At 40.4% G+C, this 14,888-nt stretch overlaps 1 protein-coding gene across 14 annotated transcripts in view; it reads right to left on the reverse strand.

Moving 5' to 3' along the window:
- Positions 1-1,184: 1,184 nt before the first annotated feature.
- Positions 1,185-14,888, reverse strand: part of ZNF521 (zinc finger protein 521) — a 234,047-nt gene continuing 220,343 nt past the window's right edge. For all 14 annotated transcript variants that reach the window (XM_075494521.1, XM_075494519.1, XM_075494517.1 and 11 more), the window contains one exon: positions 1,185-1,993. In XM_075494521.1, coding sequence (XP_075350636.1) covers positions 1,964-1,993 — 30 coding nt within the window. In that variant the 3' untranslated portion in view covers positions 1,185-1,963. The remainder of the gene's footprint in view (positions 1,994-14,888) is intronic.

Consider the following 14,888-nt stretch of genomic DNA (forward strand, 5'->3'; position numbering starts at 1 on the left):
CAAAAATAAAGAACATATCATCACATTCAATTTGGCTGAGATGAGTAATATATTAATAGGAATGGGAACAGTTTCTGACTTATAAATAGAACTGGCATTTTACAAGCCTTGTGTACTCATGCCTGTATTTATCCTTTTGTCAGCACAAATGAGGTATTCATACAAAAGCCTGGAATTTCTTTTTTGTATTTGGCAAAATATGCACAATATTCTCAAAGCTGGAGTTTTAAACATGACACATTTTTTCTTGGAATACCTGGTAACCAAAGACTTTCAGACTTTACTTCTTTCCTCTCCATCCTCCATCTGTGGAGAGTCAAAATACGACATTCAGCAAGCTGGAAATCACACTTTATATCTACCCTGACAGCAATAGGCAAGCAGCTCCAGCCATTTGGACTGTTGCGATGTGCAGCTCTTTAACTGCAGTATTTCAGCAACACTGGTTTCCATGGGATGAATCCAGTAATTCAAGCAATAGGGTAAGACACTAAAATAGCCGGTGAATGGTTTTTTGCTCCTCTTTCGCAGGTGAGCTGGAGTAGTGGGGGATACTGATAAGCAAGGAGAGTTTTTATCCCCTTCTTTCCTCTTCTCGAAATTGCAGGCAGTCAGGAGCCAAAAGCTGCGAGGTCTTGTGACAGCTCCCTCGGGGCCACGGTGCTAGTAAGCATCATCCCGTAGTGTGCACCACCTCCAATTCTGCTACCCATGTCAGAAGAGAGGGTGAGGAATGTGAGGTTAACAGTGCTACTGGCAGAGCTGCGGTGGCTCGCGGTTGTCAGTACTAGAGCCAACTCACTAAACAACATCACATTGAAATACACTGATAATTATACACAGAAGATGTGCGGTGACTCCTCTGGCAATGAACATGTCAAGTGTACAGGTATGAAATTGCTGAGACTGCCAAATAAAACAAAGTAACAAACAAAACCAGAAAACAGTGAATATTACCCTCAAGCACACATTGCTTTGCAGTGGGCCAGCAGATCTGTTTCTACAATTACATTTAGTTAAATGCCCAGTTCTGAGAACAGTGACTTTCTCTTACTGAGCAGTGTACAGGCCCTCATACAATGAGATTCCACATCTTGGTGGTCCTTTAAGTACTACAGGAGCTACTTTCAAAGGAAAAAGACAAGACACAAGCACGCTCACACATAATGGTAAACTGAATTTATTTCCTTTTGGAAAACAATTCCAGTAATCTCCAGGTTCAGACCGCAGAGTAAACATTAATAACAGTAACATACAGGTTAGTTCAACTGATTCAAGAATTTGGCCGTGTGAAATCATTAAGGAAAGTCTTGAACACTCAAAGCTTCAAATGGTATCCAGAAAAAAAATTTCTTTGACAATCTACATAACAACTATTGCATATATGGTAATGCTATCTGTCATATCGCAAGGCTTACAAATATATATACGGGCCTTATTCAACTGTGGGTTCCTGCTCTGTGAGAAAGAGTCTCTTCATATTTTTTGCAAGAATCTTCAGCAATAAAAAATAGTCTTGGATTCATCCGTTTGTATACCAAAAGAGAGATTTCTAGACTGAAGTTTAAACGAAAGGAAGGCCAAACAGAGCTGTAACGGAACATAGCTATTACCTTCTCCCTCCTCCTTCAAAATGACACTTTTTCTTAAGCTATTTTTTTCCCCTCACACAGTATTATTATTATTTGTATCTTTCTTGAATAGGGCCCAAGTCCACTTGTCTTTATAAGACCATTTTAGTATCAGACAACATAATACATGTGCAACACTTTATATACAGGAAGTCTATCCGGTGCTCAAAAGTTCAAACACATGAACATCCAACAGTTTCGATAATACAAGTTTTATGGTACAATACAATGTTTCTGAATAATATACATTAACAATGAAAGTTTCGTGCAAAGAGTAAAACGTGTTCCCTTTTTGTGCCACAAAGAATTCTCTGGAAGAGACGGGCCTTGCACTAACTGCTGTGCTGGGTCATCGTATGGTTCTGTAACAAAAAGAAAAGAAACAGCTTAGTCACAGGACAGGCATTTCTGTGCGAAAGAAAGATGCAAGAACAACTCTCCCAACCTATCTCGCAAAGTGATGGACTGGAAAGAGAATATGTTTGACCCCTCCCTGTTTTAAAGCAGCCAGAAGAAGCATCGTTATCAAAGAGAGGAGTTTTCCCCAGCTGCTTCACACCGCTGTTCTTTCCATGTGCCACAAGAAGGGCAACGCACTCTCTCTAGGTAGGTTTGGGCTGACCTGCCCCAGTGAAACTGCATACCAGGTCAGCGGTTCTGGTGTCCACTTACATAGGGCTCATGGTTTATGCGTTATGCAAATGAGAAGTGCATTTATTTGTCATAAAAGACCTTGCTGCCTACAAACCAAAAATATGCTAATTGGACTGTGCTTCCCAGACTGTGGCACAACTTCAAATGTTTTATTGCATTAAAACCTATTTCCCCCTAAACAGTATACACAGTATATTCTGCTAAGAGTCATTCTGTGCCCAGCAGAGAGCTCAAAGACTGATGAGAAAACAGGAGGGGCTGCCACAGCCCTTCCTTCGGTCACCAAAAACCACAGGTATTTTTCCGCAAGTGAATGCAGTGCCTTATGCGAGGTGACACAGCATGGACTTTGGAGCCTGAAATTCTCCTTTCCCATACAAGTAATCACCAAATCCAGCAGCAAACACAAGTTTCCCCCTCTTTCCTGCCGCTGCCCCAATTGAGTCGACCACTTCTAGGGATGAGAGATGCTATTTCAATGCCTGCAGTGGCTCAGATCCATCACAAGCATCGAGCTAAGGGCAAGGATCCAATCTAATATGCGTTAAGTCTTCTACAACGTACACTGGATCCACAGATAACTGGAAAAGGTCTGTTAATGCTACTTCTCGGACAACAGGGCAGCCGCTGATTAGCGATCAATTTTCCCCCTAGTAATCTGGGCCAGATTTGGGCCAGTGACCTAGAGGGCAGGGGTGTCACGTCCTGTAATTTGCTCCCAGCACGTCCAGTCCCTTCACTCTGCTTTATTAAGTTAATCTGTCTTAAAACCCCTTTGGACTAACGCACTTCAGGATGAACCTGATCCCAAAAGACAGTCATCATTTTCAATGAAGTGAACATCTACTGAACCATACCCTCCAGAACCACCCATGAAAACAGCCTTGGTGAAACAAATGTGAAATACAGCGTGACTGCAGGCCAGCCTGATAGTTCTCCCTCCTTTCCTCCTTCTCTCTCCCTAAACTGTGCACGCACACAAACAATAGTTCATGGGACATTTGGCAAGGAAAGGATCTTACAGTTAGACTGAGGAATTTTTAATGTAGTGCCATTCTCAAGATTAAAGGAAAATGACCCAGTGACACTTAAAGATGCAATTTCCAGATGTGAATACAAAACTATTTAATGCTGATGGCAGGAATTCCAGACTGTCCAAGGCCAGAGAGTGTTAAAAAAATACACTCTATCACTTGATTTCATCTAGTTTCTTATCCTTCCCATAAAATCATTTCAAAATGCTGTAAAGCAGTAACAATAGCTGCAGACTAAAATGTTGGCTGGTCACAGGTAATGGGCTCTGACTTTAAACCACAAAAGCAAGGAAATTAAGAGTTAAGTCTGACAGTCAGCCCTTTCGTCATCCTGTTGTGTCCATTTATTGCAGCACTTACAGCATAACACCACAGGCTTATTGGAGACCCTGCAGTACCTGGAAACAACAGGACCAGTTAAATATGGGGTGGCAGACTGAATTCTGATTTTTTCTCTGCTTCTGCGTAGGTCAAGTCATATACCAGTTGTTACATTGCAGAGAGATATTTGGGGGGGGGGGTCTTTTGTTTCTAATCTACTGAGAGCAAGCATGTCAGTCGTGCCCGTTTTTTATTTTTTTTTCACTAAGTGAAAGATGCATAATCAGTTTGGGGCTGGGTGAACAATTACATGCGATGCAGTTAAAAGGTGTTTTAGAAGTGTAGCTGTAACTCTGGCTGCAATGGCATTTTTGATTAAAAAATAAAAAGGCCCAAATACGAAGGAGACAAAACAAAACACGGCATAAGGACCACTTGCCCCTGCTCTCAGTGTCCCTGACTCCCATGCCCTGGTGAAAAATGAGATTCTCTAGATGTAATGAAGAGATAATAGAAGAAAACAAGTGTTGCGGAGAAAAAAAAAGACAGGGCAGGATACAAATGTTAGAAAATGCTTTGGCCTAAATGCAGTTTAGGCCTTAAAAAGGCCTCTATACTTATTGTAAACAGTCAAAACAAAACATGGTTTCCAAAGTAATTAAGGCTCTCCAAACATGAGGGAGTAGGGAGAAATACCTATTTGGCTAAGTGGCAAAAAAATACAAAGCGGAAGCAGTTCAGAAACATAACATTGACAAGACAAGCAGGCGAAGGATGGGAGGAGAGAGATAAGAAAAGGAGGAAAATTCTGTAATCCCACAGAGAGCCATATTCCACTCCACCAAAAGCCATCTATTGGAGACCCCATGTCTAAGTGACTGAAAATTGCAAACATTAATCCCAGTTATGAACTGTTGTTGTTTTTACGAGGGGTGTTGTGTTTAAAAATTTAGGGCAAAAATTCTCCTCCATTATCCACACAGCAGATCTCGACTCTGATAGTCTCTTTGCCTTGTGTGCAGCGAGCTCCCCGCCCCTCCGGCAGTGGGAGTTCAGGCAGGCGGGGAAAGCAGAATTTGGAGCTCCCGCCAGCAGAGACACGGCAGGGACACGGGAGTGCGGTACACCCAGGGAGAGCACAATATTACAGTCGAGATCCCCTGTGTGGCTCGGAGAGCACGCTGCCCTTCACTAAAGACACACTACACAAGCTTGAAACACGCCTCCTCCGGAAACTTCAAACTAGTTTGCCTGAGTTCGGAGCAATTAGTATGTCCACTTGCCAAAGAGAAGTCATTTAACTAAGTACAGGAGATATCATATGCTCCCCTTCTTTGCCTCCCCCAAATTTGATTGCACATAAACCCATCTGTTTAATTGTGAGGTAGTCTCCCTACGAAGCAAAAATCTCGATTTCCTACTTACGCCTGGAAAGGGAAAAATATTTTTTCTTAACGTAATCTTTCCTGGACTTCAGTAATAGCTATGTTAAGATTTCCAAGAGCTGTGATTTCATGAGGAGAAACTAGTTTGCAAACACAAACACCAGCTTTGCATGCACAAAATGGAGGAACAGTGAAGCAGGAGGTCTGTGTGTCACTGCATTTGTTACCGTGTTAGACACAAACCCAGCCAGGAAAACTGTCCTACATCCCCAATTTCTCTGTCTCGGTATTATTTGGAAAGCAGCTATATTACCTGGGAAAACCTGAATTCAATATATTTCACAAGCAAAATAAACACTTAAAATGTATTTGCTCTGTTCCTACAGATAATTATTTTTGTTAGCAGACCCCAGAATCCCAACTGTTACGTGAACTGCTATAAAATTATATGCCACCACTTTTCTGGATGAAAATGCTTTGCGATATCCCTGTTGTTACTGCTAAGGAGTTAAAAACATGCACAGATTTCACTGTAATACTGGGTGGAAGAATCTCCTCTGCAAAAAAAAAAATAAAAAGGTTTATTTGCAGAAATGCCCAAGACAAAAGAGGTAATAATACTTTTTGTTGTTTGGTATATGCCTTTGTGTTTCAGATAGCATGAGAGAACTATTAGCTAGCAAAAAGTTCCTGCCCACAGCATCAAAATTAATGACGAAAACAACATCCACAGATAGCCACAGACTCACTAGCCCATTAGAATCTTTAATGTGAACTGCGGTTGCATTCAATTTAAATGGGACTTCTGTTTTTTATGACTAGATGAAACAAGATATGGTTGTACCTGACAAATGGTGCAAAGAGGGTACATGTGAAGAAATAGAAAGATGAAATGTAGACACATTATTTCAACAGATGGTAACAGTACCACAGCAGCATGTCATTTTTTCCTTAGTTCAAGAACACAAACATAAGTAATCAATCATCACTGATTAAGTAATTATGGTACCCTACGTGTTATCACTTATCTGGAATCCTTTATCTGTGTACATTACGAATCGTCTTGTATTTTTTTGCATTAAAAAAAAAAATGCACCCCACCGCGCTGCAATACAGTTCCAGGTTGTAAAACAGAACTCTACATTACTATCAACCTTTAAGCGCTACATTTTTTTTTAACAAAAGCAATTGGTTTCCAACAGGCTGGATAATAAGTCTTTTGACCTGCATTCTTCTCTGACCCATTAAGGTCACCCCTGTGCTCGGGCATATAGCTGACTTAGGAAATGCCTGCAAGTCCTGCATTTCATCTCCTGCCCACTCAAAATAAAGCTTTCTTTAAATGTGTCTGTACGGGTCCCTGAAGACCAGGGAGGCATCCCTGTAGTGGGCAATGGAGGGACAGAAGCTTCTGCCTTTATTAATGAATGCAGACCATTATGAGTCTGGCTGGCTCCTGCACTGTTCCCAGAAGCATATACTGTACGTGACTTAAAATGCTAGAATATTGACACAAAGCGAGCTGGGCACCCCTAAGGAAAATTACTCCTTGGATATAATGTAGGCTCGTAACAGCTATTAGAGTACAAAATAAAACCCTCCGGGATCAAACTGACATATACCGCATTCTACCTACTCCTCAAACATTAGAAGAATTTCTTTGTGAAGGCATTCTCAAGGACAGCATTAAACTGACTTTTGTAGCAATCTGCAACAGCTTTTTGGCTTACAGCTTTTAGTACTAAATCTCTAGTTTGAATCAATATAAGTACTATATCTTCCACATTAATCAATACATTTGGTTCAATACACGTTCTATTAAATTATACTTTCTAATCAAGATTTTCTGCTTCTCTTCCCTTCTTTTTATTCCAACTTCTTACCCTGTAACATACTTTTCAAACTGTGTGCAGCTAACAAGAGGATGTTGGATTTTCCAGAAGCGATGGGGAAGAAAGAAAGGCTGGTGGAAAAGGCAAGACGAGCAAAACCTTAAGTGCAGCAGTAATGACAAATCAAAGATGCAGTTTCACAGTGTCAACATGGTTTCCAGAACTTTGGTCTGATGCTTCGTTACTTAACTGGTTGTCATGATATAAGACCTCTCACACAGAAAGCTCGGCATTGGGAACTGCTGAAATACTGCATTGTGCAGAAAGGAGTGCGGCGCAGGGGGGAAGAGTGGTATTAAGCAGTAACACCAAAAACAAATAAATGAAACTTATTCAGACATAACTATAAGAAAAATCTCAGTAAATGTTGATTTTTATACCCTTTCTTCAAACTTGTGCTGCTTCAGTACTGCAGCACAGAGTTTCTGTCAAAGCCCCATTATATTGTGGCAGGGTTCTTTCCTGGTAAACTGTAGTATGATTATACCGAAGACTAAATTGATGAGATATTTAGATTTGTGAGATACTAAGATTAAATACATACTATAAATTAAGATGTAAAAAGAAATTATTTAGTCCAGGTCTTCGGGGATATTTGAAACATTTGGATAGAAGATGTCTTCAGCAATCTGAGTGATGTACACAGTTACAGTAAATGACTTTTCCACACCTGTGTTAGGTTTGGTGGAATGTGATTATTCTTCATAAGCAGAGAATACGAAATGTAATGTCAAAATGATAAACATGTATATTGCAGGCATTTGCCACTGTCTTACAGATGAGAAACACTGCACTGATGTCCCTGGTTTACAGTCAGTTTCTCTTTTTCTTGTCTCCATATAATCACTGTGAACCTGCAGAGAAACTGTTGCATTTTCTTTTGACATTTAACATCATCTTACTCAGCTCACAATAGCATAATACTTTCTAGATGACATTGTGTCACCATTAAAGAAAAAGGTGAAATAGCATAATAAAAGAGAAGAACAAGAATTCATAGAATTTAAAGACAGAAAAGACCCATTAGGGCGTTTTCTCCACCCATCTTGCCAGTGTTGGATTATTGCCTATAGTGTAATTTCAAGTGTTTTGCCCAGTCCAATTTTAATTAGAGCTTCCAATGCTCCTCTTGGGACGCTATTTCACAGTTTCACAGACCTCAGGGTTAGGATTTTTTTTCCTGATGTTCATCCCAGGAGAGGAAGAGGCTCAGCCAGCCCCTAATCACACATGAAACCAAATCTGCATAGTCAGGAGCTGGTTTCAGTAGAATATCTGGGCCATTTCAAAGCGTCTGAAAGCAGTAAACTTACTTTCAATGCCCCAAAACATTAAGGCCCTGGCTCCACTGCACTGCTGCTGCAAGCAATTAAGAAGATTCTGTTACATGGGCTTCTCAGGCTCAGTTGCTATACAGGTAAAAATGCAGTATAGGTGGGATTTGTGTTCCCACAGTAAGGGTAACCACTTCCACAGTACACCTCCACCAACTGAGTTAACTGAAGGTTAGGGACATATCTAGGTCCATTCTATGCTACAATCCTTAATTGTACTGACAGAGCATCTATGAGCACTTGGATTGTAAACATTTCCATATTTTTCACATAGATGAAATACAAAGAGCAACTTCAGTTGAAGCTCATCAACAGGATGATGTGACCGTAGATTATTTTCCCTCCCAGGTCCCTCCCCTCCTTTCATAAAACACAAACTACAAGAAATTACCTTAACTGTTATATCTGAAATCATGGAACTAACAAATGTTTCTGATGTGTTTCATCCCAGGAATTACAATGCTTCTGATACAAACATGAACATATGTTCAGATTTCAATGGTCACACTTACCCTGAGTGAATGAGGGAGCTGGAAAGGAGATGATGTCTGATAGTTTTTGATAGGTGAAAAGTAGGAAGCCAAATGGAGACTTTGGAGTTCTGGAGTGAACAGAAAAAGTTCCAGGCAAGGTGTCCCTGCCACCAGCATCTCCAGTATTGCAGTGAATTTTTAAATGCACTAAAGTAGGCATGGAGTTTCACCCAGGCCAAGTTTGATCACCAGCACAGACCTAACAAAATACAATCTCTGAAACTTGAGATTCCCAAGGAAATAAGCATTTGATCTGAACTAAACAGAGCTATTTCCACAACAAAGAAGGGGCCAAATCCCAAGAGAATCTGTGTTCCCATAAATACCACTTATGTGTGGTGAGTTGATGTCTACCAGCCTTTGAGAATCAGGTCTGTTCTCAGACATGATGGCCAATTAAATGGTCATCTTAGGTCATGATTGACCACTGTTGACAACGATAATTTAGGGAAGTCTACACTGAATTGCAGTTATTCATATAAATTAGTTCACCTAAGCTATGTGATTTGATATTATATTAATGTCTCTGAAATGGCATGACTGCTAATCAGATCACACTCTTAATTGTACCTATGTAAAACTCTCAGTATTCTGGTTCTTCCAAGAATTTCCAGTTAGGCCAGAGAAAACCAAACCATAAAAAGATCTTTGACTGGATAGCATGTTCTCAGAGATGCAAACTGAAAATTAAAAACAAAAACAAAACAAAAAACCCCCTGATACCTATTTTTCTTCAGAGACTTCCAGAAAGTAAAATGTCAATGATTCCTCTTTGTATTCATTATTGTGTGTGGGTACATATATCACAGATTTGCTGTATGGAAAAAAATGACATATATTCTTAGGTACAGCAAGTAAGACCTTCATCATTGTCACCAGAAGAGAACAGACACAAACACAGGTGTCTGTTCACCATCCTTGCACCTTCCTCATTATAAGCGTTGGCAGGGGCTCCTGGTTAAGCCTCTGACATAAATCAGAGTAGCTCCAAGGCTGTTTTAACCTATGGTGCCAGGTAATAGCCTTCCATAAGCTTCCCTTGCCCTGTTTGGTGATTATTGAAATGCAATGGAACTTACAACAACCTCTTCCATTCCAGGCAAGGTGTGTCTGGATGCACAGGCAAGGTGCATGTATTACCCCCATAAATGATAAGATGGTGGTGATGAGGAGAGAGGGCAATGGTTAGGACATGTTCACAGCAATTCATTGAAACTGGGAAACCTTCCCATTCTTTTATGCTGCAAAGGAGCTGTACTGCTAATCAGAATCCAGGCCTAAGCCTTGTTTGTAGAAAAACAAGGCTTTTGTGATACTGCAAATGTTTGAAATTAGTACACAAGCATCCTTCCCCAATAAGAAAATTGTTCACTAAGTGGGCATAAAAGTTTAAACAAAAAAAGCAAAAGGAGGCACTTCTGAGAAATATCTCAAAAGTCTTACTCCTTTAGAATATGATGATGATTACCCTGGTATAACTTAAGAGAAACTCCTCTGAAATCAAGGGATTTTCAAGACAGGGACAAGTAAGAACAGGGCCAGGCCTGTAGAGTTTAAAACAAAGTGAATATTGCTCACATACTGATTGATTCTTGCACACCTTCTGCACAGGCCACAGCCAGAACTCTCTTCACCATGTCAGACACAGCCAGGCAAAGAGCAAGCAGAAAGCAAAGCTGAACAAATCCAGGTTTATCTGCCGCTATTGTACAACAGAGTAACAGGGGACAACAAGCTTTGGTAGGCAATACTGCCTAATAAGATATTCAGGGAAAAAGTCAGTGTTTTACAGACACATGTGTTCATGGGCTAGTTGTTGCTCTGCTTTGATTTTTTTTCTTTGTTATGTTTAATTTATCATGCTGGTGCTTTCTAAACTACATCATCTGTAAACACGTTTAAGTTTAACCTCCCTCCCATTTTACATCCACGAGCAGCACTCCTACTTTGTGCTCTAATTTTAGATACTTTACAGACAAATAAATCGGGGGGGGGGGGGAGAAAGGTAAAAAACCCAAACAACAAAACCAAAACCCCTTGTCTGACAATATGTGTTCATCTTATGTGAATACAAATTTGCCTAGCTGGGAGCGAGGAACTGACTCCTGGAACTGGAGCTACTCTATGTACAGATTCCTTTATAGGTCAAACCCAATTAAACAAACTACTACTAAATATTTAACAGCTCAGTGCAGTAATTAGTGACAAATAATGGAAGCTTAAATTGATAATTGCACAGAAATGTCCTGTTGGAAACATTACATGTTTCTTGCTCCTCCTGTTTCTCTCATACTCGCTGAATCCTGATAGGTCTTTTCAGGGATTAAACTGACAAATTAATCTGGATTTGACACACATCTATTTGGTCTGCAATAAAGTTTTCTATGAGTTGTGAGAAGGAACCTTCCAAGTGGAACTTCTTATCAAATTTCCATTCTGGGCTCTCTGATTTAAAGCAGAGTAACTGCTAGATCATGAATTGATTTCAAATCTTAAACTAACCGGCAGGTCCAGAATTTAAGCTCCTGTCCATAGGATTCAAAAGGTCACCCAATTAAAATGGGGAAGCACACAGAGCTGTGATTTATATGCAGAGGGCAACCTTTAAAACAATGACCCTTTCCAGTTTTCCACAGATGCATGTACAAGAATTCCGTTGAACAAAATTACAAGTGAAATTACAAGTTTCTTGATACAGCCTGAAAGAAAAGCGCTGTAACTTGTCTGCACTCTTATTATACAGACAGACGCATCCCACGCTTGTATCGATTACCGAGTTCACCTCCCTACCTCATGACATAACACTGGGCATTGTGCTTATCAGGTGACAAAGGGACAGCCTGGAATTTGGATTCCCTGCACATTGCCAGCTGGTGCATGGGGCCTTGTACAACAGCACTCAGCACACTGGAGGTTATGGATCAGCCCGAGTTTAACTCAAAGTGACTAACACCATTTTCGCTCAGCTAAAAGCAAATCCTGAACTAGCCCAGTTTTAAAATCACCAAACCTGGCTTTTGTACATGGAATCATATCTCATAGTTATCCAGCTAGTAAGCATACATACACCCAGTTAAGACAATGTGTAAGTGGACTGATGTGTATTTTGGATCCCGAGATCAGGAACACAAGTGAAAATATGTCCCCTCATTCATGGCATGTCAGTTTTAAAATGTGTAGGAAAGAAAAGGAAAAACTATGGAGTTCTGCTAGCTCTCCTCTTCTGAATGCCCCAAAATCTGTTGCACATTGCTGCATCTTCTTCCATCACGACAGTTTGCAAGGAAAGCCAGATTGAGCAGATTTGAGGGTAACAGCCAAAGATTTCTGAGCTGATAAGCAGAGGGCCCCACGACTTGCTCTCTGACTTCCTTCACAACTGGTTACTGTGCCAGCCCATCTTGGACATCATATAGTCCTTATTCCTACAGCTATTCAAACAAGGAATAGTGGGAACTGGGACAGTGCTTATGTGGCAGGCTTGGAGTGTGTGTGAATTACAAATCTACTTGTGGAAAAGAACATAAGGATGATTTTTATCCCTTCATAGCTGGTAACTAGTTAGACAGTTGAGAACCCTATGCTGAAATGTTGTGTTCTTATAGCAACCTCATTTGCGTTCCCACCTTTTCAGTCCAAGAAACTCCATGTTGTAAAGGTGACTTTTAGAGAGACCAGAATGCTATTTTGCCTTTTATAACAAAGTCACTACCTCTCTAAATTTTGTAAGGACACACACTGTAAATCAATAAATCTGGAGTGTTTACTGACATGTGGTACCAGGATAATAAAATTTTATGTTTATCATTGTGGTTGTTGGTTGCAAAATGCAGAAGTCTGGATTCTCTATTGTCTTCTGTTTTGTTGTCATTTGCATTTGTGTAAAAGAAGTGTGAAATGTGACCACAACTAAATGGGAGGAATTTTACTCTCACTTTCTCCTGTTTTCAGAATAAAAAAGGGGTCCTATAAACCCGTTACCTATAAAAGGGGTAAGACAGTGAAGTCCAACTCCTACATTGTAATACCTCCCCCCCTCCCAAACAAGAAGTACTACACAAAGAAGCATCCTTTTATGCCTTTTTCTTTCCTCCCCGTGAGGGAAGAAGTATACTCCTACCAAATGTCATTCTTTGAGGTTGGTCATTCTGGTTCCTGTCACACAGCTGGCCAGTGACACGTTGCAAGCGAGACATGTCGTTAGATCCTGCCTTGACCCTACACTGACAGTCGAAGAAATGCCCCCCCTCACCTCTGGGTTTGGCTTGTGATGTCGTGGTATTCCTGTCTCCTAGGCTATCTCCTGCTAGGGGATCCAGCCTCCTGCAGCTGCCGCTTTCACCCCTTGTTGCCTGTTAGGACTGGCTTTTAGTGTGGCAATCTTCTGATCGAGTGAAAAGAATCACGTTTAGGAGGAATGTAACTGGAGACAACACTTACACTCATTTGCTGTCCATGTTCAGTGCCAAGGTGTGTGAAATACAGAAGTTTAATTCCTTTACAAAAAGATGTGCTGTAGCTATGGTGAGACTAATCTATAACCCTCTCAGTCTTATATAATTTGCTACTCCAAGTTAATTTTAATTCATTACAATAAAACCCATCTAATTAAAATAACTCTTTAAAGTGAAGTAGTGGCTTGATCCCAGAAAAAAAAGGCAGAATCTTCACTATTGGAGGGTGATTCATAACACAGCGCATACTTATATAAATTCAAAGGTAAGCTACAAACAAGTACCCACAGCAACAGTGCCATGCATAAAGGGGCAGGCAACAGGAGGCCTGCTTTCTAATCAGTCCTCAAAGGAACCTGCCACACAGAAGTGGCACTTATTCTAATTTAAAGCTCTCACAGTTACTTTACCTTGACAAAATTTATAAACTAATAACTTAGTAAACAGACTGGCACTCCAAACAGAAAAACAAAACCAACACAACGGTTCAGGCCCGCAGAGAAAGCAGCTTTCCCAGAAAGGTACTGTCTTCAACAATGAGATAAAACATTTGTTTGGGGGCTACTCTTACAGTCCCTGATGTTCAGTAACAGTTTTGTACCATACCATTAGCATCAGCAAGATCTGTACAGTCACTTCACTGTGGTCTATAGCCTACTGTCCCCGCAAATCTTTTCAGCATCTTAAGGCATTTTACACACCTGTATATTTGTGTTCTGGTCAGCTCAACCAAAGAAATACTTCTGGATTTGAAAGAGCCTACACTGGGGATATGGCTTTCCCTTAAAATGTCATTAAATTGTCAGGGCAATCTGCTTTCAAAATGTCAGTTTAAAAACTTATTTAATATTTGCAATTAAAGCTCACATTCTTTCTCATCTCTATCATTTTCGCTTCTCAGTAACTGTTAAAAATTACAAAAAGTATACTGTTCTCCATTTACATACATGAAGGAAAAAAAGGAAACCAGAAAGCAATAAGGGCTAAGCAGAAAATCTCTGTAATACGTGCAGCACAGTATTGGAATTTTTTTTTGTTATATCCTAAAACACACCACTTTGTAGAAAGTTTCTTTTCAAATCAAAGCAATACTACAGTAAAACAACTGCAGGCAAAATTTCTAAGACACAATGCAGTTTGTGTCAGAACCCTCATCACTTGAGGCTGACCTGTCAAACTATCTTGGGGAACATGCTAAAAAGGCAAATCTGCAAGTTGGTAAGAAACTTTTGAATGATAAAAGTATGCGTTGCTCACAAACCACAGAACGCTGTGCTGTGTTAACCGAGCTGTACTGATGCTTACAGCAGATGTCCATCGCTTCCTACTGCTTATAGGCACACCTGCTCAGGCTGTGCTCCTAAGACCACTGAGAGGGAGCCAACATTTTGAAGCTCTAACAGAAGAAAACAAATAAAAAACTTGTGCTCAGATGAGTGATGTGGAACAGAGATCAGAATTTAGTACTATACACAGATACCTGCTATCAGCAATACAGTTATGTTGTAAATTCGATACGGGTGAAGTCAGCAAGATGACATTTTTGAACCTTGGTAGGCAATTTCTGGCACCTACATTTTCAGGAGATTCTCAGCACCTTGCAGAATCTGACACCCGCACCCAACCCACTTCCTTAGAGGACCCAGTATG

This window comes from Mycteria americana, chromosome 2, assembly GCF_035582795.1.
Source record: "Mycteria americana isolate JAX WOST 10 ecotype Jacksonville Zoo and Gardens chromosome 2, USCA_MyAme_1.0, whole genome shotgun sequence".
Classification (NCBI taxonomy): Eukaryota; Metazoa; Chordata; class Aves; order Ciconiiformes; family Ciconiidae; genus Mycteria; species Mycteria americana.